The following is a 26,465-nucleotide window of genomic DNA, read 5'->3' as shown; positions in this document are numbered from 1 at the left end:
AGCAAAACCCTAAATATGTAGGCAAATCTAACCATCAGAAAGTTAAAAGTTATTTTGGGGAGTTTATACACACTACATCCATCTGTATCATAGCCAGTTCTTGTAATAAAGCCAAGTATACGCTCAACTGTTGATAAATATCTGTAAGATGAAAAAGATTCCATTTCGGAAACAGTTGGATATATCAGGAAATAGCATGGATATACAGAGATATTGACAGAGAGGAGTAGCAAAAATTAGTTTGACTATAATTACAAATATATACACACATTAAAGTAAAATAAGCTGGCTTTAAAATTGGGCAGAAAAAAGACCTGTCAAACAGCTTAGACTTCCTCTAGGATTCTTTTTTTTTTTTAATTGAAGTATAGTTAATTTACAATGTTGTGTTAGTTTCAGGCATATACCAAAGTGATTCAGTTACACATATATTCCTTTTCAGATTCTTTTTTTAATTGAAGTAGAGTTGATCTACAAAGCTGTGTTAGTTTCAGGTGTATAGCAAAGTGATTCATATATTTTTTTCAGATTCTCTTCCATTACAGGTTATTACAAGATATTGAATATAGTTCCCTGTGCTGTATACAGTAAGGCCTTCTTTATTTTATATGTAGTAGTGTGTATCGGTTCCTCTAGGGTTCTTTATTCGTTTTACCTAGAATATTTTTCCCAACGTTCAAGTGTCTGAACCACTATAATCAGAAAAAGATCAACTGAAAAGAAAACAGAATAATTGAACACATAATTTAAAAATCTCATTGGATGCAATAGTTTTCATTTTCTTTTCCCCTCCAAGTTTTGCTGGGGCTTACTTTAGCAAAATTCGTTCCATGTTTTACATCCTTTGGTTTCTCACACCCATTCCGAGGAATGAAAGAAATCATTGAAAGACAAGAAATCAGAGAAGGAACCGGCCAACCGCAGATAAGTGAGCCCTAAAACACATTTATTTGAAAGTTCAAGGCACCTATCTTTTTAAAAATATACTACCTCTGGTTTCTCCCAAATAACCTTTAAAAAAAAAAAAAAAACTGCATTCCCTGGGTAAAGATCTAAAGACCTTAGAAATGCCAGCACTACTGGTACACACAAGCAGATCTTTGTCCTCAACTCTCTGCTGGACTGCTAACTAGTTTCCTGGTCCAGAAGCCCATCCCCTCATCCCCAAGCTGCACCGCTCACCCTACAAGCCCTTCCGATCCTAAACATCATCCATCCAGATGGGTCTAGGCCAAGCGTCCTCAGCCCCACATCTTTCTGTCCACTAACTCTGCAGCCTTAGAGACCCGACAGCACACTGGCACTAAAAGTATAAAATGATTAGGGAAGCAACTTGACCAGGGAAAGAGAAGCCCCAGGGAAACAAGCCACTCCATGCGAGCCTGGGCTGTGGGCAAGCCGGGCAGGGGGGCCAGCAATTCCTGTCCCCATAGGAAGGCCATCCTCCAGGGCGGGGTGCAGCCTGGCACAGGAAGGATGGGAGGAGAGAAGGACCCCTCTTTCCCTCTGGGCAAATATTCAGGCTACTCCTTTTGTAAATTTAAGGACAGTGTGCTTCCTCTTCCATTAATCATTCCCACACTTAGGAAGATAACTATGTTCACTAAGCGAAAATGAAAAATTATTTTCCAAATAAAAATGCAGGAGGCAAGGCCAGTATACACACAGTTTTTGCAGAGTTCTCGCAGGCTGAATTTGGGAGGAGGGTTTCTCTGAGTTCCTCACCACACACTGTGGTCCACCGAAGGAAACAAGCACAATTAAATGAAAACCTTCATAAAAGCCCTTGGCAACTCAGAACTGGAAACAAGGGTTTCTTCTCCCCACTTATTCCCCTCTGCTGGCTTTTTTTTTTTTTTTTTTTTTACTGAGTCACGCAAAGGAAATTTCAGGCACTGGCACGAACAGAGTTGGGACACTGCAGAAATCTGCCAGCTGTTTCCTTAAATAATGCAAATCTCCTTACCACCTGGCAACACTTCAAACAACTGCCTGGTAATTTCTTAGGGAAAAGAAGACAAAAGTCATTTGAAAAGGGGGATGGGAATTCCAAAAGCTATCCCAACAATAGGACTGAATGACCCCCCCCAAAAAATAAACTCTAAAAAGCAAGTTTCCACAGCAGAATATTAATTTCCCACCAAGTATGTATCCTCAATTAAAAAGGCTTATCACACATTTGAGGGAGAAAAAGATGTTAGGAATTAAAATTTCACATGTATTATGGTTGTGGTCCTCAATTTATGTTCTTATATTCATGAAGGTTTGTCTTTTTTTTTTTTTTTTTTTTTTTTTTTTTGCAGTACGCGGGCCTCTCACTGCTGTGGCCTCTCCCGTTGCGGAGCACAGGCTCCGGATGCGCAGGCTTAGCGGCCATGGCTCACGGGCCCAGCCGCTCCGCGGCATGTGGGATCTTCCCGGACCGGGGCACGAACCCGTGTCCCCTGCATCGGCAGGCGGACTCTCAACCACTGCGCCACCAGGGAAGCCCACTAATAACTAGACTTTAAGTTCTACGGGCATGGGATAATTCTGTTGTTGTTACTGTTATTGCCTCCCACCAGACACAGCACGTGGCTAGGCACACCGTACATACTATGGATGTTCAAACTAGTCGTACTGACCAAGGGGAAAATAATGTGCCAGTAGTATGATAGGCAGCTAATGCCTCCTGGAAGAAAATCAGTGACTGGGAAACAAGGGTGGATGGGAGGGTAGTGCCTTCAAAATCACCTTGGAGTGACTTTGAAACTACACATCCCCTGCCCCTCTGAGACTATGACACATCCATAGGGGTTTGGCATCTTTCCCCGCTTCCTCCTCCCCAGCCCCATGTGAGAAGCATTGCCCAAGTGTGTCATTGTTTCTGAGGGATGTGTGTCTTATCTCAGGTGTGTGGGTGGGTGTTGATGGCTAATGATTTACAGCTTCACTCTGTAACCTTGGCATCTCCTTTAGGATAAGAGGAGGGGCTGTCACCTGAATCTGATGGATGGGGGTGGGGACTGCGGTTTAATAGCTTTTACAGACCTTTGCGTAATGCCCTTCTTTTCAGCTCCACATCCTCTAGCCACTGCTGCCAGACCTGGGGCTTCCAAATCCTGGGTCTTTCTGGGTTCTGTGGAGCTAGCTGGCTCACTTCTCATTGGGATCCCTCTTTGAGACCTTAGAGTCCAGCTGCCTCTGCTCTACCAAGTCAGTGACCCACTCCTTCCAAAAATCTGGTGGTGGCTCTTATCTGCTGTGGTCTCTTCTCCTATTCTCCCATCTTTGTGGGGCCTACGTCTTTTTTATTCCTTTGCTTTCTCCTTTTAGAGGTGTTTTGGAAGGACCAGAGATATTCATGTGTTCAGTCCACCATGCTTTACCAGGAGTCCCTGGGATTGCTGCTTTACTTGTATGTCTCCCCTGCCAGATTCTAAAGTCCAAAAGAACAGGGCTTTTACAAATCTTACTTATGCTATGCCCCCAGAACCGAGCACAGTCCAGACACATGGTAGATCTTTTAGTATTTGTTGAATAAATGAATAATTCTAAAAGCATAAAGATCACAGACCTTTAGGCTTTCAAAGGATCTTCAGATTTCTAGGTTATGCTCTTTTCTACCTTTGTGTCTCTCCATCTTCAAGTAGGACCATGTTTAAACCTCCAGATTAATAACCTAATCCCCTTTTCCAAAAGCCCCAGGCTTTCACACTTCTGACTATAACCTAGAGTGCCGAATCCATCTTACACTACAGTTCACTACACATTCACGTGTAGCTGACAAAAATTTTACACAATACTCACCCTTCCCACATGGGATGCTCTCTGATATCAACTATTCTATTTATTACAATAGTTCAGCTCGTAAAAGCACTAGCCATGATTCACTAAAGTGATTTCACAACCTACTAATGGGTCATGACCTACAGTTTGAAAACCATTTCTAATCATACTTTCAAGTCTCAGCTTAGACATCGTGTCCTCAGGGGAAGCTTTCTCTGCCTCCCACAGTCAGGGCTACATGTTGCTCCCTTATGTTCCAATAATATCTGACCCCTCTACTGTTATGTAACAGATCTGTGGGATGGGAAGGAGATTTAGGATATCTAAGAGAAGTGAACACATATGTTCATGCAAAATCTTGTACACACACGTTCAGAGGAGCACATACTCACAATGGCCAAAAAGTAGAAACAACCCAAATGTCCGCCATGGATGAATGGATAAACAAAATGTGGTATATATATATAAAATCCATACAATGGAATAGTATTCAGCCATAAAAAGGAATGAAGTGCTGACGCAAGCTACAGCAGGGATGAACCCTGAAAACATTATGCTAAATGAAATAAACCACACGTGAAACGTCACGTATATTCTTTCATATGAAACATCGAGAATAGGCTAATCTATAGAGACAGAAAGTAGATCGTGGTTGCCAGGGGCTGAGGGGGATGGGAGAACTCAGACGAGAGCTAAAAGGGATGGGGTTTCTTTTGCAGGAAATATAAAGACTCTAAAATTGATTGTGGGATGGACGCACAGCTCTGTGAATACACTAATAACCACTGAGTTACATACTTCAAATGAGTGCATGGCATGGTATGTGGATATTTTTAATAAAGCAGCTTAAAAATAAGAGAGGCAATTAGGGGGAGACCTGGGAAGCGGCCTACATTGCAGAAGGCAGGGGAGAATCTGCCTCCTTACACTTAATCCCCGGCTTTTGGCACAAAGCCAGATGCGTGGCAGAGGTTCCGTGAGTATTTGGTGAGTTAATAATTGACTCCAAGACGAGGACTGGATGGGCTTCCTCCTCAGGCAGACACTCCTACCTCGGGTCAGCCTGAGGTTAACCACTCGAAGAAGGAAATGGGCTTTGTTTTTATTAAACAACCTACCACCTTTGTTTATAAATTAATCCAGATTCCAATAACCTCGATGATTACAAACTCAAGGGTTTTTTTTAGAGAGAGAACAACATTATTTTTTACTGTTCTACTGTTCCGTAAAGAAAAAGTCATCAAGCTAGTACAACAGTCTGTCCTCTAGCACCTCACCTGAAATCGCGCTAATAACAGCTTTCTCAGCCACAGTGAGAAAGGATTGCTGAAAACGGCGCTGCTCAAAGTCAGGTCATGCCTCCGCAGTGGACCACGACCTCAAACTGCCAATGTTAAGCTTAATTCCTGTAAAATTATAGTTGGGCTCAGCTATGGATGGCAGTTAACCACCAAGAGACCAGAAATAAAGGCTCAGTGGAACTAAAATCACAAAAGCAGTGATTTTGTGCTACTGCTACTTTTAATAATAAAAATACAATTTTTACATCCGTGTTAAATATGGGGCTTAATCCACACATTCATTTAGCCTGAGCATAACTGGATAGCTACTTCACTGAAGGTCTTATCAGTGTCTGGATGCCCAGCCACTTGCCATTAACAACACAAGCTTGCTATAAATAGATGGATAACATTCTGACCCAAGAGGTGAAAATTCTAGTTGTCTATTAAAAATAAAACCAACAACCACAAAAAACCATCTTTCACCCATCCCCCATCTCTTAAAAAAGCCTTTAAACTTCAAATTTAGATGCCTACAGAGTGGCCAAAGGAAAGGCAGTCTAAACAAAATAAGAACTAACACGACCTAGAACTATCCTCAATTATATTCTCTTCCCGTACTATTTCAGTTCCCGATGGAAGCTGTTCCCCAATATGTATTGTTCCCCGATATTTTTCCGTTTTACCATCTTCTTCTTTAGCACTTATTTTTAACAGCAGGAATACTTCCCATTCCGCAACCAAGAGAACTTAAATAATACCGGATCTTAGCTCTGGCAAAACAAAACTTAGAAAGAACTCCAATGTGTTTCTTTCAAACTGATTTCTTTTCTTTAAACGATATTTTAGAGTATGTTGCACATCTAACTAATGTAGCAACAAACAACTATTAATGTATGAAGTGCAAAAAAGGTGGCCATCGGGCTTCCCTGGTGGCGCAGTGGTTGAGTCTGCCTGCCGATGCAGGGGACGCGGGTTCGTGCCCCGGTCCGGGAGGATCCCACATGCCGCAGAGCTGCTGCTGGGCCCGTGAGCCGTGGCCGCTGAGCCTGTGCGTCCGGAGCCTGTGCTCCGCAACGGGAGAGGCCACAACAGTGAGAGGCCAGCGTACCGCAAAAAAAAAAAAAAAAAAAAAAAAAAAAAAAAGGTGGCCATCAATGGAAAAATGCAGATCAGGTCAAGAAACTTCTAATGAAGTAGAAAACACAGACAGGTACCCAAACAAATGAAATTCAAGCAAGACAAAATGTAAGTACATAAAGTGTTAATACACTCTGTTCAGTTTTCTAATTTAAAGTTCCAAACAGTTGATAAATATCTGAGAAAACTTTTTACAAACACAGGTACTACTGCCCACTTTTAAAATCACCAGGATGGGCTTCCCTGATGGCACAGTGGTTGGGAGTCCGCCTGCTAATGCAGTGACACGGGTTCGAGCCCTGGTCCAGGAAGATCCCACAGGCCACAAAAGCAACTAAGCCCATGTGCCACAACTACTGAGCCTGCACTCTAGAGCCCGCGAGCCACAACTACTGAGCCCATGGACCTAGAGCCCGTGCTCCACAACAAGAGAAGCCACCGCAATGAGAAGCCCGCGCACAGGAAGAGGCGTAGCCCCCGCTCGCCACAACTAGAGAAAGTCTGCACACAGCAACCAAGACCCAACGGAGCCAAAAATATAAACAAACAAACAAATAAATAAATAAAATCACCAGGGCACTATAGAAAACAGTTTGGTGGCTCCTCAAAGCGTCAAACACAGAATTCTCATATGATCCAATAATTTCACTCCTAGGCATATACCCAGAAGAACCAAAAGCAGGGAGCAGTACATCGATATTCACAGCATTACTCACAACAGCCAAAAGGTGGAAACAACCCAAGTGTCCGGTGACAGATGAATGTATAAATAAAATGTGGAACATCCATACAATGGAGTATCATTCAGCCATGAAAAGGAATGGTGTTCCAGTACATGCTACAATGTGCATGAGCCTTGAAAACATTATGCTCCGTGAAATAAGCCAAACACCAAAGGAAAAATACTGTATGATTCTACTTACATGAGGTAACTAAATAGGCAAATTCATAGAGACAGGAAGTAAGATGGTGGTTTCTGGGGGCAGAGAGAACAAAGAAATGAGGTGTTATTGTCTACTGGATACAGAGTTTCTGTTCAGGATGATGAAGAAGTTCAGAAAATGGATAGTGGTGATGCTTGGATTGTGAATATACTTCATGCCACTGAACTTTACTCTTAAAATGGTTAAAATCGTAAGTTCTATGTGATCTATATTTTAACCATAGTTTTTTTTAAGTTAAAATAAATTTTTTAATGGCTGGGGCATAAAGCAGCTCAATGAACATGTCATCAATGGTAGAACCAGACAGGGGCCTCTCTTTCCCCTCCTAGACGCCAGTAACTTACAGGAGGCTACACATTCACAGAAGAGGACAATTATCTCCAAGTTCCCACGAGAGAAACGTTGTATTGCTTTATTTTGTGTGCTCCCACGACGGCCAGGGCTACCCATAAAGGAAACTTTAGAATAAAAAATTATCAACAGCCCCCACTGCATGCAACTCACTAGATAAAATTTAAGAGCCCAAAGTTGAGACTGCGAGCAATGCTGAAAGAGCAGGTTGCATTAGGGAAGCAAGAGTGGGAAGCAACTCCCTAGTCAACTTGCCGCTTGTTTTAACTACTTAGCAAAATGAATGTCAGTAGATGTGCAGTAATAATACTTTGAGGAAAGCTCCACAGTTTACCTTGGGGGCGGGAGGTGCGGAACTAGTAAGCTATCTTACCTTTTGAAAAGCAAATTAAGAAGGATTCTCAAAGGGAAGAACTTTTCATGCATTATTAACTGAATGAACTGGGCCCTCTTCTCCTAAAATACTAAAAGCTCTACTTCCCACTTACTCTCACAGTGTTCCTAGAAGGAAGCTTTTCCATCCCCACACTATTAACTAAAAGAGCAGACTACGGACTTTTTTTTTTTTTTTTTTTTCTGTGCCCCGGCATGCGGGATCCTACTTCCCCAACCAGGGATCGAACCCGCACCCCCTGCATTGGAAGCTTGGAGTCTTAACCACTGGACCACCAGGGAAGTCTCCTAAGTATGTTTTCAAAAGCCTTAGCACTAACCCTCAGGTCTTCCGATTCCCAAGTCTCCCCAAGGAGGATGGCTCTGTAAGTGCCCCTACATCTTTCCCCAACTAGACAGACACACAATGCCTGTTGTTCTCTGCCACCGGGACAGCAGGGGGAGAATTCTGCTCAGAGTAAGATTCAGAAGTGCCAAAATCCAACCCTGATAAACATGTGTGACAAAGCTTCTCACATCTCTACGGGAACTCAAAGCAGCAAATGCGCTGCTGTAGGCCAAAGAGCCAGACTTCCCAACGGGATTTTAACCTCATCAAAGTAATAAAGTGTATTCAGTCCTAAAACACAAAGCCAGTCCATACCAGCAGTGTGAGACTCAAGAGTTCCCAGCAACTGCTTTGTCCTAGCCTCACTAATAGAAGTTTTCAGTTTTTAACAGTATAATTGCAATAGTTAATAAGCCCTAACAAAAATTATTTGACACATGAAGAGTGAAAACTCTGAATCCTGGAATCTTAGATCAAAGGATGCATTTTCCTACTTGAATATCCTTTAGGACATCCCAGTTATGAGGTCATGCAATCCACACTTGAACTTGTCCAGTTCCAGGGAACTCAAGCTTCCACCCTCCACACAAATCAGCAAATTCTATTACAGGACGGCTCTGGCTGTTGGGGAGATTTTGAGTTTCAAGACAATCCTCAGGCCCTGGTAGTTTTTATCCATTGCTCCCCGTTGGGGACTACAGACAATAAATCCACACCCTCTCCTCTGTGACGGCCCCTCCCATGTGTGGGGGCCGCTCAGCACCGCGAGAAGGCAACTCATAACATAAACTGCACACAATCTGTGAGATTAGTATAGGTAAAGAAACTTTCCCCGCCCCATTTCTCAAAACTTGTTTTAAAGCAGAGTATTCTGAAATTACCCTAAACATTTATAATAAGCAGGCTGACATCCAACCCAACTTTTCTTCCTCAGATCAGACCCAATGGAAGAGATTCCTGAAAAAAAGGTTTCTTCTTTGACTTTAACTCAATCAATTCCCAAGGCACTGCCTTCTTCCTTCCAGAGTTCCTTTACTCACAGATGGCATGAATTATTTGATAAATGAAACATTTCAGTAATCTTCCTAAAAATAGGATGGACGAGTGTGTCTTCTTGACATATTTTTCCCCCATCGGCTAATTTGTAAAGCATCAGAAGCAGATCACGACAACAGTCCGAAGGGATATGCAAATTCTAATACATAGGTCCTTCGTGTAAAAGATAAAACACTGAAATAAATAAGTTGTCAGCCTTTCTCTGAGTTCCTTGGAACCCTGGTGCCCTATGAGATGTTAATCGGTGCTTTATGACATGTACAATGTATATTAAGTAAGAACGCTAAACGTTCTGAGAATAAAGGAGAAACCTGTTTAGGTTTGGCAAACACAGGGTCGAAGTCCTTGGGCAGCAGCGCTTTGCTGCCAGCACATCTCATTCATATCTTGGGAGCAGGATCTCTTCTCCACTTTAGGAAACACAGGCGTGGAGCTACACAAGGTTTATATGTTAAAATGGGTTGCTAGTGGAACCAATAGGAAATGAGATGCTTTCTTGGCTTTTCCAACAACTGTAGGTGAACTTTCAGATGTCAGTTCTACGTGTTTAAAAATAATAAAATCACACATTATAATTTTATCACACAAAAGCAATGAACTGTCATCTCTGAAAGCCTAAGAAAAGAAATCCTTTCATTGAATCGGCATAACTCTCATGATGGAAAGAAAGACTATCTTTCCAGGCAAAGGAGGACCCAGTAACCAGCAAAAAGTTGAAAGTACGTCCAATTTCTCTCCCGTGTAATTGATGAAACCAAGCCTTCACAAACAGGAAATAAATCACTCTCTCTGACATGATATGCAGGAAGGGAAACTAGAAGTGACTCTTGCACAAAGGTTCACATTCCTGAGACAGTGGCACAAACACTTCACAGTACCACAACAGGGAGACGTGACCACCTTTCTTTTGAAGCATTCCATAATCTCCTGGGTTAGGAACTGGCCGTAATGGGAAGCTGAGCTCAAGTGAACTAGTCAGGGAGCACTTCATGGCTTTGTTGACTGCACTCATCATCCTGACCAAAGTAGAGTCCAGTCCAAGGGTCTGCAGCTGGACGTTCTCCCCCACTTACTGCTTCACTGTTATTGGTCCCTGCATCCCACACGGGGCTAAATTAAAGATGCACTACGTCAGATAAGGCTGCTGAGTAAAGAGACTTAACCAGGTCCCTGAGAAAACCAGTTTGGGCTTGAAATTTGTACTCCAGGCCTGGGTCCTTTACTAGGCAACTATTCTGTGTCTACCATGAAAAGTTCACCACTAGGGGTAGAGGGCTTGGTACACAAGTACAATAAGGAAATAGCCCTAGGCTCTTGAGTAGTTGACAGTCTCCTCAAGGATACTAATTTGAGAATAGGAGAATTCTGATTATGTTGTTGGTCGGGCCCCAAATCTTTTAAGCAGGACTTGAAAATAACCACTGGCCCACATTCCCAGACTCTATTACCCTAATGGAACTCAGCCAACTTTCCAAGCAACAACGTAAAATATTCTGTATCTCCACTCACTCCTCTCCAGAGGGACTTGTGTGAAGGAATCCAATAGATTTGCTACATGAAGGTACTCATATTCTTTCCCAGGTTTTAATGGAAAAGAGAGGGAGGGAGGGATGACTGCACGGATGAGGGAAGTACGAATGAACTATATAGGGCTGATGTCAATAGTTCATACCGGAAAGAAATTTCTGTAGGCCCATTGAATTTTTAGAAAATGATTCACAAGGTTAATTTCAACATTCTACTGCCGGTGTTTCCACTGGTTTTTTGTTTGTATGTTTGTTTTAAGGGTCTAACTCTTAGCACATCCCTCAAAAGAGATGGTACTGAGATGCCTTCACAGGAAATACTAGGAGAAAATGTTATTGGAGTCAAAGCAATAGATCTTTGGAATGACTACGGTGAGCTGGCCTCTTTGGTCTGCTCTAAGGAAGCGAAGCCCGGCTTGAGGTTTCCTGAAATGTGCTCTACGCAGGTTTCTTTGGGGCAAGTCAATATAACACGCTGAAACGAACAGCGTCCATTGCCCATTCTTTCCTGTAATGTTAACCTCAGTTGCCTCTGAGAGTGTTTTTAAATAAAGAGGCGGGGCTACCCAGGTGCTTCTGAGGCACAGACAGCCTGAGAGTCTCTGCTTTAAGGAAGCAGCGTGCCACGAAGCCAGTCTGCAGAGACCACCTGGTCTTCCAATCTAAGTATGGATTTGTTGGGCCCATTCAGGTGGCAAGGAATAGACATACACTGAAGCCAACTCGGTGAATGATGGTCTACCATGAGGATGCCTAGAGAAGTAAGCAAGACTGGAATCCCTATCAGCCCAGTTGGGCCTCCTAGAAAACTGAAAAATACTCTTCCAAGATACGGTCAATAGTTTGATTCACTCAACTTTTGGAATCATCCTCCAAAAGCAGCCATCCAGGGCTCTGTCACCCTCTTCCCACTGTTCTTACTACAACTGGCTTATTAACAGCCTCTTCACGCTCTGTGGCTTCTGCTTGTATCGGGGCTTTTACTGCCTCGTGCCTTCTACTTTCTTCCGCATCTCTCTCCATGTCTCAGACTCCCAAGAGGAAGAATCTCTGTCTCATACAGATCAGCCCTGTGGGGCACAGCTGGGAAGTATAGGCTGTTGGTTGGCCTACAGAGGCTTATCTTGGCGGTCACAACCACCCCTAGTTCAGAGATGCTGAGGAAAGGAAACCCCCAAAAGGAGTGTTGTGGATGTCACAGACTCTCAGAGGGGACCAATATGACCAGCAGACACCTGGCATGACCTGCCTAGTAAAAGACACTCCCCTAAGCAGATTTCAAAGTTCTGTATGTGGTGGGTTATGACTATTTCTCAATAAGGCTTATTGTACAGGCATCTAGTTGGAGCTTACTTAAGACTCTAACTCGGTGTTACTCAAATTTCAGGGTGCATCAAATTCACACGAAGGGCTTGTTAAACGGACTGCAGGCCCTACTCCCAGAGTCCCTGAGTCAGTAGCTGTGGATGTGATGCCCATGAATTTGCATTTCTTTTTTGTTCTTTGTGTTTTTTTGCGTTACACCGGCCTCTCACCGTTGCGGCCTCTCCCGTTGCAGAGCACAGGCTCCGGATGCGCAGGCCCAGCGGCCATGGCTCATGGGCCCAGCCGCTCTGCGGCATGTAGGATCTTCCCGGACCGGGGCACGAACCCGTGTCCCCTGCATCGGCAGGCGGACTCTCAACCACTGCGCCACCAGGGAAGCCCTGAATTTGCATTTCTAACAGGTTCCCAGGTGATGCTAAAGTTGCTGTTCTCTGGACCGCACATTGAGAACCACTGGCCAAATCAATGGTTTTAAAACTAGGTATCTCGGGCTTCCCTGGTGGCGCAGTGGTTGAGAGTCAGCCTGCCGATGCAAGGGACACGGGTTCGCGCCCCGGTCTGGGCCGCGGAGCAGCTAGGCCCGTGAGCTATGGCCACTGAACCTGCGCATCCCGGAGCCTGTGCTCCGCAACGGGAGAGGCCACAACAGTGTACTAGGTATCTTAAAACAAGACAAACTTCTGTTTGGTGCCATCTGTTATTTTTGTTATATACAGATATAGGGATCTAAGTACTTCAAAAATAAGTATTTTAAAGTGCCTATGGATTTTTAATTAAATTAACCAAAGCTGTATTACAGAACATACATTTTCAGCCTTCGATATAACTTTATAAGCTAAGTATGACAAGGTATGCATTTGTTCTCTGACATTTGGGGACCCGCTGATCTAAACCAGTGGTTCTCAACTGGGGTCAATTCTGCCACCCAGCGAACATCTGACAACGTCTGGAAACATCTGTATTTGTCAGAACCGGGAGAAGGGAGGGCTGCTGCTGGCGTCCAGTGAGTAGAGGCAGGGATGCTAGTAAAACACACAGTAACGCACAGGCAGCCCCTGACACCAAAGAATTATTGGGTGCAAAATCAATAGCAGTGCTGCGGCTAAGAAACGCTGGTCTAACACTTATTTAGAAAGTGAGAATCCAGCATGGCCAGGAGCTACACGAGCCCATGAACGCAAATAAATCCCCTAGCATCAAACAAGAGCCATCATAACTGAAACCTAAGAGGAAGCAATCTGAGTGAGGTACCACGAACAGGTGGCAGGGCCCGTGGGAGCCCCACGAGGATGAACAGGGGCCAACTACTGATTTTTGTGTTTTTTGAGATCTGACTTGAAAGTGAAAGAGGAACTCGAGTATATTTCTGAATACGTCGGGATCTGCAGGGAAAAGGAGGCATAAATGTACCCACAGAAAATGCACAGTCCTGTCTTCAGAGACATATATCTCAACAATGTACATACCTAAACCCTTTCTTAAAGAAAGATTTTTTCCAAAATCCACGTACCCTCTTTAAGACCAGCAGAGTGAAAAAAAATCCTAAACCCATTTGTGGAGACAGCCGATACTGGATTCAAGAGCTCTGACCAGAGAAAACATCAAAACAGGTATCTTGCACAGAGTCAGGAAAAGATGCAAAGTAGAAGTACTTCTCTGGGGACTTACCTGATGGTACAGTGGTTAAGAATCCACCTGCCAATGCAGGGAACACGGGTTTGAGCCCTGGTCTGGAAAGATCCCACATGCCGCAGAGCAACTAAGCCTGTGCGCGCCACAACTACTGAGCCTACGCTGTAGAGCACAAGCCACAACTACTGAGCCTGTGTGCCGCAACTACTGAAGCCCATGCGCCTAGAGCCCGTGCTCCGTGACAAGAGAAACCACCGCCAACGAGAAGCCCGCATACCGCAATGAAGAGTAGCCCCCCGCTCCCCGCAACTAAGGAAAGCCCGCGCCCAGCAATGAGGGCCCAACACAGCCAAAAATAAATAAATAAATTTATTTTTAAAGAAAAGAAGTACTTCTTTGGGGATATTTAGATAATATATATCCAAGTAATCTATGACTATGGACACATAACCAGATTCTCATATCAGAGCATTTAGCACAGTTCACTGCAACACCCCTCACAACGGTAACCACAGCTAAGACTTGAGGACTTACTCTATGCCACACACTATTTAAAATATTTTACATGGAATGTCTCATTTAATTTTCAAAACAAATCTAAAGGTAGGTTCTATCATTATACCCATTCTATGGATGAAAAAAGTGAGGCACCGAGAGGTTACATAACCTGCCCATAGTTAGTAGTTTTAGGATTCTAACCCGGGCAGACTGATCCCATAACACAGAGGAAGCCTCTAAGAGAGTGGGAAGTAGAAAATGTCTGCAAAGATATTTAAAAAGAAAAAAAAAGCCATCCCTGAATTTCAGGCTAACTATACCACAAGCATGACTCTCCAGAATATGAAAGTATGGAGCCCTACTCCGATGGGTAGAGAAACTGTTTATTCCCAGAGAACACAGAGCCTGCCAAAAAGGACCCGAGTGTGAAGGCTTCCTGCACACACAGCATTGCTGACAACACTTGTTCAGTTCCACGGACAACCCGGGCGTATCTGATGTAAAGACAGATGCTTCATTAAGTCTCTGCAGTGAGAACTCACAAACGGGAGGATGCTTAAGAAACTCTAAGTGACAAAGTGCTAACAGCCTCTCCTTTGCTCCAGTTGCTCTGTTAAGAAGCAACACTGGACAGGAAGGATTGGACCGACTTCTCGCATCCAGGCCTTGTGGAGAAAGAGAGAAATATTGACAGAGAGACCTACCATGTTCCTCGCAGAGACCACTTAGAGGACTGTAAACTGATGGAGGGTTAAGGGCTACTGGAGCTTCAGAAGTCTGTTTTCTAGAGAGAACTGTTGAAACGGAAACTGAACTTCACAGGTAACTCACCAATGATGAATTTTGAGGGGGTAAAAGTTCTGATAAGGAATACGACACCCAGGAGATTGCGACGGACACAGCCACACAAGCCAAGTGCCCAATGAACTAAGCCTTTCCCTGCAGGCTGGTTCTGATTTCCATCGGCACAGGCAGTGCCTGTGATTCAGTGAACTAAGTTGTACAAAAAGTTTCCCCAGACTGCAACATTTTTGCTACCCCAAGGATGCAGGCGAAAATAGAAACTGGCTCCTAGAGACTTAAAGGAAAAAGGGCTGAAATGTTCCAAGCGCCAAAATGATCTGTCCAAGAACCACAAGTACTTCTCTCCAGGTCTCGGTTTCATTCTCATGCCTAGGAGGGATGATCCAATCTTCTTTCGGTGGCCAGTGACAACCGATTTCAGACAGATGAATTCAGGAAACCGAAAATGCCCACTGGTAACACCTAACCAACCAGCCTGGACTTCACTAGCCATATTTTAGCTCAGATTCAACAGGAGAGAGTTGCTGGGCTCCTCAGGCCTGGGAGTCAGGAATCAAACTGCAGAGAAACTGTCTTAAAAGACACTTTGCAAGACTTCGGAAATCTCAGTAGCTTCCCCACTTCTGGTTCTATTTTTTCCCTTGTCTGTTCCACACTGGGACTGAGAATGTAACTCTGAAAATGGAAGGGGTCCTACGTGCTTGTTTTCTGATAAGCATAAGAGGTTCCCTGAGGAACCTCATCCCACCTGCCAGTCTTGGAAAGAAAGATAACCACAGGCAACATGGTACCCAAGGGCAGCACTGAAAGGAGAGAAATGCAGGCTGAACACTCGAGGGACTCACCAAGGAAGACGGGGCTGCAGGAGGAGCTGCTCGTGGGAGGAGAGCCCAAGGGTCCTCGTGACCTGGACACACCCCCTCAGGGGTGGGGAGACAGGGAAAGGGTGAGGTAGTGGGAAGAGAAGCAAGAACTACTCTGCAGGTGTAGGTGGGGTGGGGAAGGACCATGCCACTTAAGAGAGGGATGTTAGCTACACAGGTGAAGTCAATTGCCTTCAGAACTGCCTGAGAGAAAAAGCAATGTCTCCTTTCCTTATGATACTAAAATATCTTCTGAGACACCAGACGAGCTGTACGTGCACATTGGCTTAGGGTTCTTCTTGGCTACATTTCATCCAATGAAAGCGCCATGGGCCTTCTCAGTTGCACGTCTGCTCAACTACCATTTATCAGAGCCTCAAGGACCCAAGGTAAGAAAGTCTTGAGACCAGAGCAAAGACCAAAGATCTAAATTGTACAATGCAGTCTCACATCGAGCTGGGGTGCAGCCAAGAAAAAGCTGTGGCTGATTCAGCAGAAGCCAGGGCCAAGCAAGACCTGGGACTCCAGAACCCACCGGCAAACACCAGAGCCACAGGACTCCTCGCCTGCAAATATACTCCAGTAGAAGACAATGTCGCATCCACCCAGGCAGACTTAAAAGGGCCCTAAACTGCAAGGACAAAGTTTGCCTCGGGAGCTAGGGTCCGAGGAGCCCTTGCCTAAGAAATATAAGGACCTGAAAAAAGAGAACCAATCATTCTGCTAAGCAGACCTTTCTAAAGACAATAAAATTAATGAGGTGGGGGAATTATTCTCTATTGAGACTTCCTGAATAACAATCAGGTGAAAAATACATCCTTTAAAAAGTCTGTCAGGCAGCAATCCCACTGCCAGGAATTTATCCAAGAAAAATAAAAGTGAGGATGTGTCACTTATAAGGCAAAATACTGGAAGGAACCTAACTATCTCATTCTAAGTGTTAGATAAATTATGGTATACTTCTCAAGTGGGCTAATAGAGTGCCAGGCAGAAATTCAAAACATTATATATATATATATATATATATATATATAATATATATATGTATTATATATTATATATATTTTATATAATATATATGTCATGGAAAGCTTTGACCTCAAAAAGTAAAATTTAAAAGTAGGTTACAAGATAGGATTCAGGATTCCATTTTAAAAACAGATCATATAGTTTATGTATGTTAGCATAGAAAAATTTTTTCCAATGATTACATCCAAATTGATAGGACTAGGTGATGCTTCAGCTTTACTATTTTATAACTTTTTAGTAATGCAAATAGCATAGATACTTTCAAAATTTTAAAAACAAGAAGAAAACTTTTACTTGGCCTGAGCAACGTGCAGCTGGTACTCTTCACTTGGCTGACTGCACCCACACCCATGTTTCCTACAGAGTCTGGAGAACAGATTCTGTGATGCCACACACTGCATTCCCCCCTTCAAGTGGCACAATCCACAAAAGCCCATTAAAGACTCTGAGAAAGTCTGTTTAATTCAGCTTTAACAGTGTTTGCCAAACATTTGTAATCCCACAACACCTACAGCTTAAAAGACTCACTGGTAAAGTAGGATGGGTCCAAAGCAAGGCGATCAGAACAGCGAAAAGTCTGAAAGCAATGTCCTCCAAGGATTAAGATTTGTAGGAAGTGAGCATATTTCGCCTGAGGACTAAAAGGAAAAACATAACTGTCTTCAAATACCTGACCCGCACTCATGTAGGAGGGAGCAAAATTGTCCTATGATGTTCCAGTAGCCTACGTTACAGTGAATTCAGAGAAGTTACTGAGAAGCAGGTTCCAGCCTGAACTAAGAAAGGGCTTTCTGGGATTCTTGCTTTTCCCATCACCAGAAACACTAAAGCAGAAAGTGGATACTCAGCTATCAGGGATGCTACAGAAGCAACTTCTCATAGGCTAGAGTGCATGGTTAGATGGCTACCAAGAGTCCTCCAGCCTCAAGATCTTCTGGGCAGCAATCAAGAGGGGCCAGGTCTGAAGAAACTTCCCCAGAGTCAGCTTAAGCCAATCTGTCCACACCAGATCGTGTCCGGAGGACACGCCTACTCATCCCAGTCGATGCCCGTAAATGTCTCCTGAGACCCCAAAGCCCAGGGATCAGCAAGAATGGACACACCTGCCTCCTCAGTGGGAACTCAGCACATTCATCCCAAACCCTTGCCACAGGCTGGAGATGCTCTAAGCACAGTTCAGGACACTTGTACAGCCCTGCTTCTACTTCTAAGAGGACTTGCTGTGCACCCCGTGTGTCTAAAAAGACAAAGATACCTGCTGGCCAAGGTTCATCGAGAGATAATGTTTTCAAAAAAGAAAAATTCTCTCCCAAACAACCAAGATGAAGGAAAGGACCCAATGGGTGAAAGTGAACAGACTTTTATGTAAACACACACACACACACACCCCACCTCAAGCATCCTTCTTTCCTCCCTTTATTGTACCCCTCTTTTCTCAAAGAGTTGGGGAAAGTGAGAGTGAGAGAGAGAGAGAGAGAGAGAGTAATAGGGCACAGGAAGAGTTAGACAACAATAGGCCCCATATATACCAATCCAAATCCTTGTATTCTGTTCAAAGACAACAAGCTTTTTAGAAAGGGGGAGAGTTCTATCCTTCATCAGATTTTAGTTGCATTTTCAATCTACTTTAACAAAAGATATTAACAGCATTTCTAATGAAATGAAACATAAAGGTGTTACAGTAACCTTTCACTAAAGCCTTTCTGTTTTGTTTTCTCTGTACCTATTTTACGACTATGAAAAATGAGTTCTTCCAATTCATGGCATATTCTAGTTAGATTTCCCGGGTCCTCCTTGTCCAAAATGCCCCCTTCCCAGGGTGCCTAAATCCCAGAGGCTGGAAAGGACTATCTTTTTAAGAACAATGAAAAGTTACACCAAGGCTGGTGTATGTTCAACAGCTTCTTGCCCAAGGTCATTTGACTCACCTAACCCAACTACAGAAGAAACTGGGGCAGATGAGAAAGTAGAATGTAAATGCAGCTCAGGTAACAAGTTCAAGTTGGCCAGAACTGTCTCCTGGAAACATGTGCCCAGAGCCATAGCCTGCCTCCAACCCCTACCCAGAGGTCAGCGGGAGCTGACTCCAGTTCTGAGTTGGGGAAAATTCTCAAGTACTCAAATACGGATTATTTTATTTTGAGTTTCCCAGAACTTTTGCCAGGACCCTTGGCAACAATGTGTGCTCTCTGATACCTACTCCTGAAGATTGTTTCAATGTTGTTGCTGTTTTCTAAAGCTCAATTTTCTAATCATGTAACTTCACCCAGGTGCTTTGAAAATTACCTATGCACTGAATTGTAAGTGATCCTTAAAAGTTGAGGCTCCTAAAGTTCCACAAAGAGAACTGTTCAAATTACCCAACAACTGGTACAAGCCTCCTGCAGAGGGAAGTAAACCCGGAGGCCTAGAACAACGGTTTTCCAATAGCATTCTTCAGAAGCCACTGCAATCTACAAACATCTGATGTGAATTTCATTCTTCTATTTTAACTGCTGGGACAAAACACAAACACATGATTCGATGTTACACCAAACTTAACTTACTGGAGATAACAGTGAGGTAAGCTTCGCTGTCAGGATACCCCACTTTTGTGCAGAACTCAGGAGAAAGTGTCTCCTGACATCTCTATTTCCTTGGAAAGCATCCCGAGATTGCAAAAGTAGCTATTTTTAAAACTGTGACATTTGTACTACTTAAAGGGTAAATAGGGAGTCTCTCTATACTAAGGAGCCAAAACAAAATCCAATCTCCCCTCTATTTCTAAGTTATGTTCATCAAAACAGCCTCACACAAATCACTGATTGGGTTTATACTAATATTTTGGATTTTAACTATAAATTTGCAAAACACACTTACACTCCTAAAATAGCACTATTTTATTGGTCCCATGGAAAATTATGTTTTAAAAGGGTACAACTGATTTAAAAAAAAAAAAAGTCTAGAAACCTTCGGCTAAGGTTGATGTCACCTGAAAGTAGATGCAAAACATAATTTCCAGAGTGAATATTTGTCTGAGAAGTGACTATACCGTGGGTCGTGCTGCTGAATCAAGTTAGGTATTAGAGACAGGGGAATTAGGAAAATATTAAACAGACTAGCCACAAAAAATGAGCATGGCCTCGTGTAAAAGAACAACGCTTTCCGTATCAGAGACTGAGGTTTAAACTAATTCCTGATTATGTGGGCCAGATGCTTACAAAACTTTTAGGTGAGAGATATTCCCTTTTTAATGCATTTTTTAAAAATAAACAGGAGTAGAGTTTATATTTTAATGAAAGACAGCACTGCCACCAAAATATTTTAAGGATACATGTTACCCCAAATAACGTCCTTTTACTTTTCCTCGTCTTAAAGTTAACTTAGTTATTCCAATCAAGCTGAATTCAGATGCTCAAAAGTTATAAATAAACAGCCAAACAAGAGAAAATACATTAAAGAGATTCAGGTTAACTTTTCAAAAGAAAATAAATGAAGGATGGATCAAGTGTTTTCAAGGGAACAGGTGAACAAACTGACATGGTTACATTTACATGCCATTCCTCGACATGCTCAGTCTAGTAAGAAAGAGAGTCCTGCTTCTGCCCCATTTTAAGAGGGATGTGGAAGAACAAAGGGTTGGCAAAGATGATTGAACCCAAATTCCAAAGTGAAACAGGAAAAACAAAGCTGAGACCAGGAACAGATCTACACAATTCAGAGGCACTGTTCTGGAGAGAGAGACACATTCCTCTCCCGCAGACAAGCAACAGCAGAAGCGTGGGTGGCGGACCTTGCTTTCCCCTGACAACATTTTTCTTTCAACCATTAGTCCTCAAAAAAAAGGCCAGGCAATACCAAATTGCCTGGATCACACATGCATTGCTGGTAGGACTACACAATGATTCAGCCATTCTGGAATATGGAAAATGACGGCTTCTAAAAAAAAAAAAAAGGCAATTCCTATACAAACCCACAATTATACTCTTTGGCATTTCAAAGGGAGAAAGGGAGAAATGGAGACTTATTTTCACACCAAAATCTATAAACGGGCTTCCCTGGTGGCGCAGTGGTTGAGAGTCCGCCTGCCAATGCAGGGGACACGGCTTCGTGGCCCGGTCCTGGAAGATCCCACATGCCGCGGAGCGGCTGGGCCCTTGAGCCATGGCCACTGAGCCTGCGCGTCCGGAGCCTGTGCTCCGCAACGGGAGAGGCCACAGCAGTGAGAGGCCAGCGTACCGCAAAAAAAAAAAAAAAAGTCCAGGTACTACAAAACTTGGGCGGAGATTCAAGTCGCAAATGGGAGGAAGGACTGAGAGTCTAGGGAACACAGAATCTCTTCCTGATGACATCCCCGAAAGACAACAGAGAAAGGCCATACAGCAAAGGATGACATGGTGCCAGTGTGTGGCTTGCAGCAGAACTGCCCACCACTTAGATATAAAGTACAGGCCAGGGACTTCCCTGGTGGTCCGGTGGTTAAGACTCCGTGCTCCCACTGCAGGAGGCACGGGTTCGATCCCTGGTTGGGGAACTAAGATCCCACATGCCGAGCAGCACGGCCAAAAAAAAAAAGTCCCCAAAACGTACAGGCCAAAGAACTGTCCGCCAGGAGGACACTCCAATGACAGAGAGCCTGTTCTAGTCTGTTCCATGTTCCCTTTAACTGTTCCCAAAGACACCAGCTTGGACCTGTTCCATCCCAGTTTCCCAAACTATGGTCAGTAGGGTCTCTGGCCATATAAGTTTGAGAAAGACAGTATACTTCCGCTCATTCTGAGAAATCTACTACGCACAAAGGTGTACTAAAGGCTCTGAATCAAAGCCATGCAGTAAAGACGCTGGTTTATCTTTGTTTACCACTTGACTGTCAAACTTGTTTTTCCCCCCCGAACATCGATTTCTGATTTCACTAGACCAGCGCATACCTTAGGAATTTGGGATCTCATCAGTTGCACTCCACCCAGCTTAAAACGTACCATAAACTATAAGTAATTATTGGCCTTAGAGTGAACTAAGCTCAATCCCTCAATAAAGGCAGTGAATACTTGGGCATGGAAAGAATAGGCATTTTCTGTGCCACCGAAAAAACAGAATGCACAACCCTTCGGCTCCTTCTGCTTTATCATTTGTTGGGTGTTCATCATGTGCTAGGCATTGTCCTAAGCAGTGTTAAGATACATCCCAGTTAATCTACAAAGAAACCATGTACAAATAGAAGGTCTGTTTCATTAGAGAAAGGAATTGAGGCTGAACAACGTTATAAAGTGGCTAGGCTGCAGTGCGAACTGGGCATGACTCAAGGTCCAAGGCCTTAACCGCTGAGTCCTACTGCCTCCCTAAAAGAGGGGAGGATAAAGTTCATGTGATGGTCATTAGAAACAGGTGGTGGGAAGAGACCTGTTTAACCAGTCCCAACTTTCACCTGATCCCAATTGCAAGAAAAAGAATCAGCTTTAAGCCCAGCCATTCTCTACCCCGTACCCCTTGCTCCAGCTGTACTTAGTATTTGCCTCTAACATGCTAAGCTCTCTCAGGCTTCCAGGCACATTCTGTTTCCTTTGTCTATAACATGTCTCTGCTCTCTTCCCTTAATAACTCTTATTCATCCATTGGGTGTCAGTTTACCTTTGCCTTCTTTCTGGAAGTCTTCCCTGACCCTCAGGCCTGAGTCAGGGATTCCTCCCATGTGCCCCTAATCATCTTGCTCATAGCACACCTCAAAGCTCTGCCTCTAGAGATGTTTACCTCCCAACTCGACTCTGAGCTCTGAATCCCATGAAGTCAGAATCTATGTCCATCTTGTACATCTGGTACAGGGGAGAGTCTCAACAAGTGTGGAACCAAGCAATGTACAATGTTATCAATCAATCAGTCAAATCCACACAAGGCAGCACTAATCCTTCTAAAGTCCAAATCTTCCTGAAAGTTTGCAACCACTGAACAAGCCAAAGGATATTTTCTTTCTATTCTGAGCATAATGGGGAAGTGGACAGGCTCTGAGTGAGACAGATCTGGGTTCATTCAACTCCCGGCTCTGTCGTTCATTAGCTGGATGACCTGAAACAAGTTCCTTTAGCCTCTCCAAATCTCAGTTTCCGCAAATACAGATGTAAATAGTGCCTACCTCAGAGGGCTGCTGCTGGAGCGAATATGGCAATGCATAATCAAGTGTCCAACAGAGCTTGCTGAATAAACATTAGCTCTTATGACCATGAGAAGGAAGATGAACATAAACCCTCTACAAAAGATAAGCTAGAAATAGCAAAAAGTCTCAAAGTGTGAAAAGAAGGAACCAAGTCCTATATAACACACTCCCAGCTTTATAAGGAAGGATACTAAGAGCACGCGGGGCAGCGGGGGTGAGGGGGGGCACTTGGGGAAAAGGAACAAGAAATAAAATTCAGAACAGAAATACTGATTTAAGCCAATTCAGGTATACCCTATTTTACTGAACTGACAGCCAAAAGAAAGTCAGAAATGCAAATTATAAGGAAATTCCCAATGTTTTAAGTAAATGAATTTCTCTGAATTCAGAAACTCCAAAATCAAAGACTTAAAAAGGTTAATTCATAGACCATCCTGCTCAAACCTGAAGCTTGTCAAACCTTGAATATTTCTATTAACAATTCCTGCCCCTGCAAGTAAGGAACAGGCAAGACAAGTTTACCCCAAGCCACTAGAAACTGCTCAGATTCCAGATTTGGGGAGATAAATGCTTAAATTCAAATACATTTGTAATTTGGTTACAACCTTAATCAACTCCAGCGGACGTTAAGAGCCCCCACCCCCCACCCCCGACAACATCTTAACAGGAAGTACCAATCATAACTATTCTTTAATGGTGCCAACTTTATTACACTGGACATGTAAATTTGTCTTTGCAGTTTTAACTTTGCAAATTTTACTCATGGCACGGGTTTATGAATACTACTTTGATGAATAGTGTCCATACCAAATAACACCACATACCATGTCAGACTGTTGCAGGAAACCTACTTGATATTTAAATTGTATAAAGGTGAATCCATCCTGTGAAGATTTACTGTAAACGTATAAGACAACAAACGGCAGAAACAAAATTTCTTCTCTGCACTACCACTGCCAAAATATACCTCTATCCTATGGCTGAACGACAATAAGTAAAACATACTTCAAGGAAATTTACTCTTTATTAAAACTAAATAAAGCAGAATGATGACACCAATCATTTCTGCTATTGATAACCTTAATGATGCAGTCTGTGTGAACACATTTCATCGCAGGGCAAAAGTCACTCAATCAAGTTTTTCCACTTCAATTTCTCTGCCATCCTGATTTGTACACAGAGAGATAGAAGTCATCCATCAATAGCACAATCCTTCCATCCACAGGGGAAGGCAGTCAGATATTTTAAAAGATTCTCAAGACAGATGGTATCAGAAAGATACTTCAAACTCTGTGGCAACTTCAACTGAAGAAACAGAATATTAAAAATATTCTCTTTTAATGACGTATGCTTGGGATTTATTTTAAAATACTCCAGAAGTGTGAGGCGGGGGAAACGGTGATGAGATAAAACAATATTGTCAAAATGCTGAAAACTGTTGAAGCTGGATGAAAGGCATACCAAGTTCAATATACTGTTCTCTACTTTTGCATATGTTTAAAATTTTCTAATGGTAAAAAGATGAAACCGAATATTTTCTCCAACAAAAACACAAACAAGGTGTATTTACCTAAGCTTAAATTAAGGTTTGCCACAGTTTGAACACAGAAAACACTAAAGGCTTTGCACCTCTCTAAAGGTACAACTCAGGCACTGACAACTCCCTAGCAATCCTGTGTCAACAAGGGCCAGTCCCTCAGCCCCCCAGCAACTCTTCTCACAAGCTAGAGGGAGGAGCCGGCATTTCCCTCCCAAACACCAAAACCAATTTAAAAAGACAAATGTTTTCTTCGCCTTCTCAGACCGTCACCCAGAGATGGCTGCCGATATAACATTTGAGAAAATTTAATAATTATACTGACACAGGAGGAGTTTAAAAATTTCATCTCAAGTCCTCACAAATAAAATCAGATAATCAGCCACAGCAAAGATAATAAGCAAGCTCCCTTTAACATCCAACTTTGAATAACTTGAAAACGGTCTCTAGGAGATGACCTAGATGTGGGTGACTTTTTACAACATTAAGAAAGACAATTTTTAGAAACTTCAGTCTCTAAAATTTAAATTAATCCTACTTTTAACTTTCAGTGGACAAATATTCCAACTAACCTAGGACAAAATGGGCATCAGAATTTTGAACAAAATATAAAACACAGAAGCAGTGCTGCATGAAAATTAGGCAATCAAAACAATAGAGGGGAAAAACATTTTTACTTCCCAACTTTTTTTTTAAGAAAAACATTAAGACTTACCAGCACTTTGTTTTCAACTTTGTCTCCCTTCACTTCCAATTTTACTTTCTTCTTCAATGCAATCTTTATCTTTCTGCCAATAACATCCTTTATGCTTTCTGAAAGAAAGGAATAATTTTGTTATATTCTTTTATTAATAAGAGAAAAGCACTGGGGAGGACAGCATTTGAAGGAGCATTTTTGGTTGTTTTTATTTTTTATTGTCTTTTTTTTTCTTTTTTTTTTTTGTTTGTTTGTTGTTGTTGCTTGTTTTAACAAGCCTGATAGTTACTGGTCACCAAGTATTTGATGAACGCCTACTTTGTGCCTTGGACCGTGTGCTCAGATGCTGAGGCAAATATAAAAGCATATGATATAATACCAGTCCATGCAAGGCATGATATAATCTTGCTGGGCAAAGAGGATAAGCACACACAAAGAAAAAAAAAAGAAGCAAGGTCAGGCAGTAGCACAGAGCACTATATCGCAGGCACTATATTGCAGGCAGGCAGACCATAAGCACAACAGGAATTTATAAAATCCCTTGGCTGGTTACCTCTGGCCCCCAGCAGACTCTGTGTTCATGACAGTGCCATATACGTATTATCATTTTCCAGGAGTGCCTTGACATGAAGGTTGGGAAATAGGGCAAAGAACCAGAACCGGCCCAAACAATTCAGTCAGGGTGCTCCTGGCCATCTGTCCTTTCAAAATCTTCATACCACCGCATCCCTGAAGAGTGGTCAAAGGCAGAATTGAGAGAAAAGGGGAAACTTGAAAAGTTGGATGGTAGCGGGAAGGCCCTTCTGGGACTCCCGTGAGGACCCCAAACTGAACAGGTCCCAAATCAAAGTCACTATTTTCCCTGCTCCTCCTCTGGCCCTTAATGAAGCTAGAAATCTTGTTTATCTCCAACTCCATTCTCTCAGGGAGCCAGTCACCTCCTCTCCTAGGCCCACCTCCTAACAGCTCCTGACCCGTGGACTTGATCCTGCATTCAGGGCCTCAGAATCTCTCACCGAGACTAAGCCTACCACCTCCAACCTATCGGCCCCCTGTACCACACCTCCCCCAGAACTAAAGCGACCCTTCCAAAGCCACAGATCTGATCGTGTCCCTCTTTTTTTTTTTTTTTTTTTTTTTTGTTTCCTTTGCCCTCCTCCTGTTCT

General features: G+C 43.1%; 2 protein-coding genes across 6 annotated transcripts in view; one reads left to right on the top strand and one right to left on the bottom strand.

The window, feature by feature from the left end:
* Window positions 1–26,465, top strand: part of LOC112404125 (cytidine monophosphate-N-acetylneuraminic acid hydroxylase) — a 256,651-nt gene that overhangs the window by 74,815 nt on the left and 155,371 nt on the right. The window lies entirely within an intron of this gene.
* CARMIL1 (capping protein regulator and myosin 1 linker 1) overlaps window positions 1–26,465 on the bottom strand; it is a 319,600-nt gene that overhangs the window by 288,498 nt on the left and 4,637 nt on the right. For all 3 annotated transcript variants that reach the window (XM_024751952.1, XM_024751953.1, XM_024751954.1), the window contains exon 2: window positions 25,318–25,415. In XM_024751952.1, coding sequence (XP_024607720.1) covers window positions 25,318–25,415 — 98 coding nt within the window. The remainder of the gene's footprint in view (window positions 1–25,317; window positions 25,416–26,465) is intronic.

The sequence above is a fragment of the Neophocaena asiaeorientalis genome, unplaced genomic scaffold, assembly GCF_003031525.2.
Source record: "Neophocaena asiaeorientalis asiaeorientalis breed wild unplaced genomic scaffold, Neophocaena_asiaeorientalis_V1.1 scaffold165, whole genome shotgun sequence".
NCBI classification, from domain to species: Eukaryota; Metazoa; Chordata; class Mammalia; order Artiodactyla; family Phocoenidae; genus Neophocaena; species Neophocaena asiaeorientalis.
The sequence above is the reverse complement of the archived record's forward strand: the minus strand, read 5'-3'. Positions and strand labels throughout refer to the sequence as shown.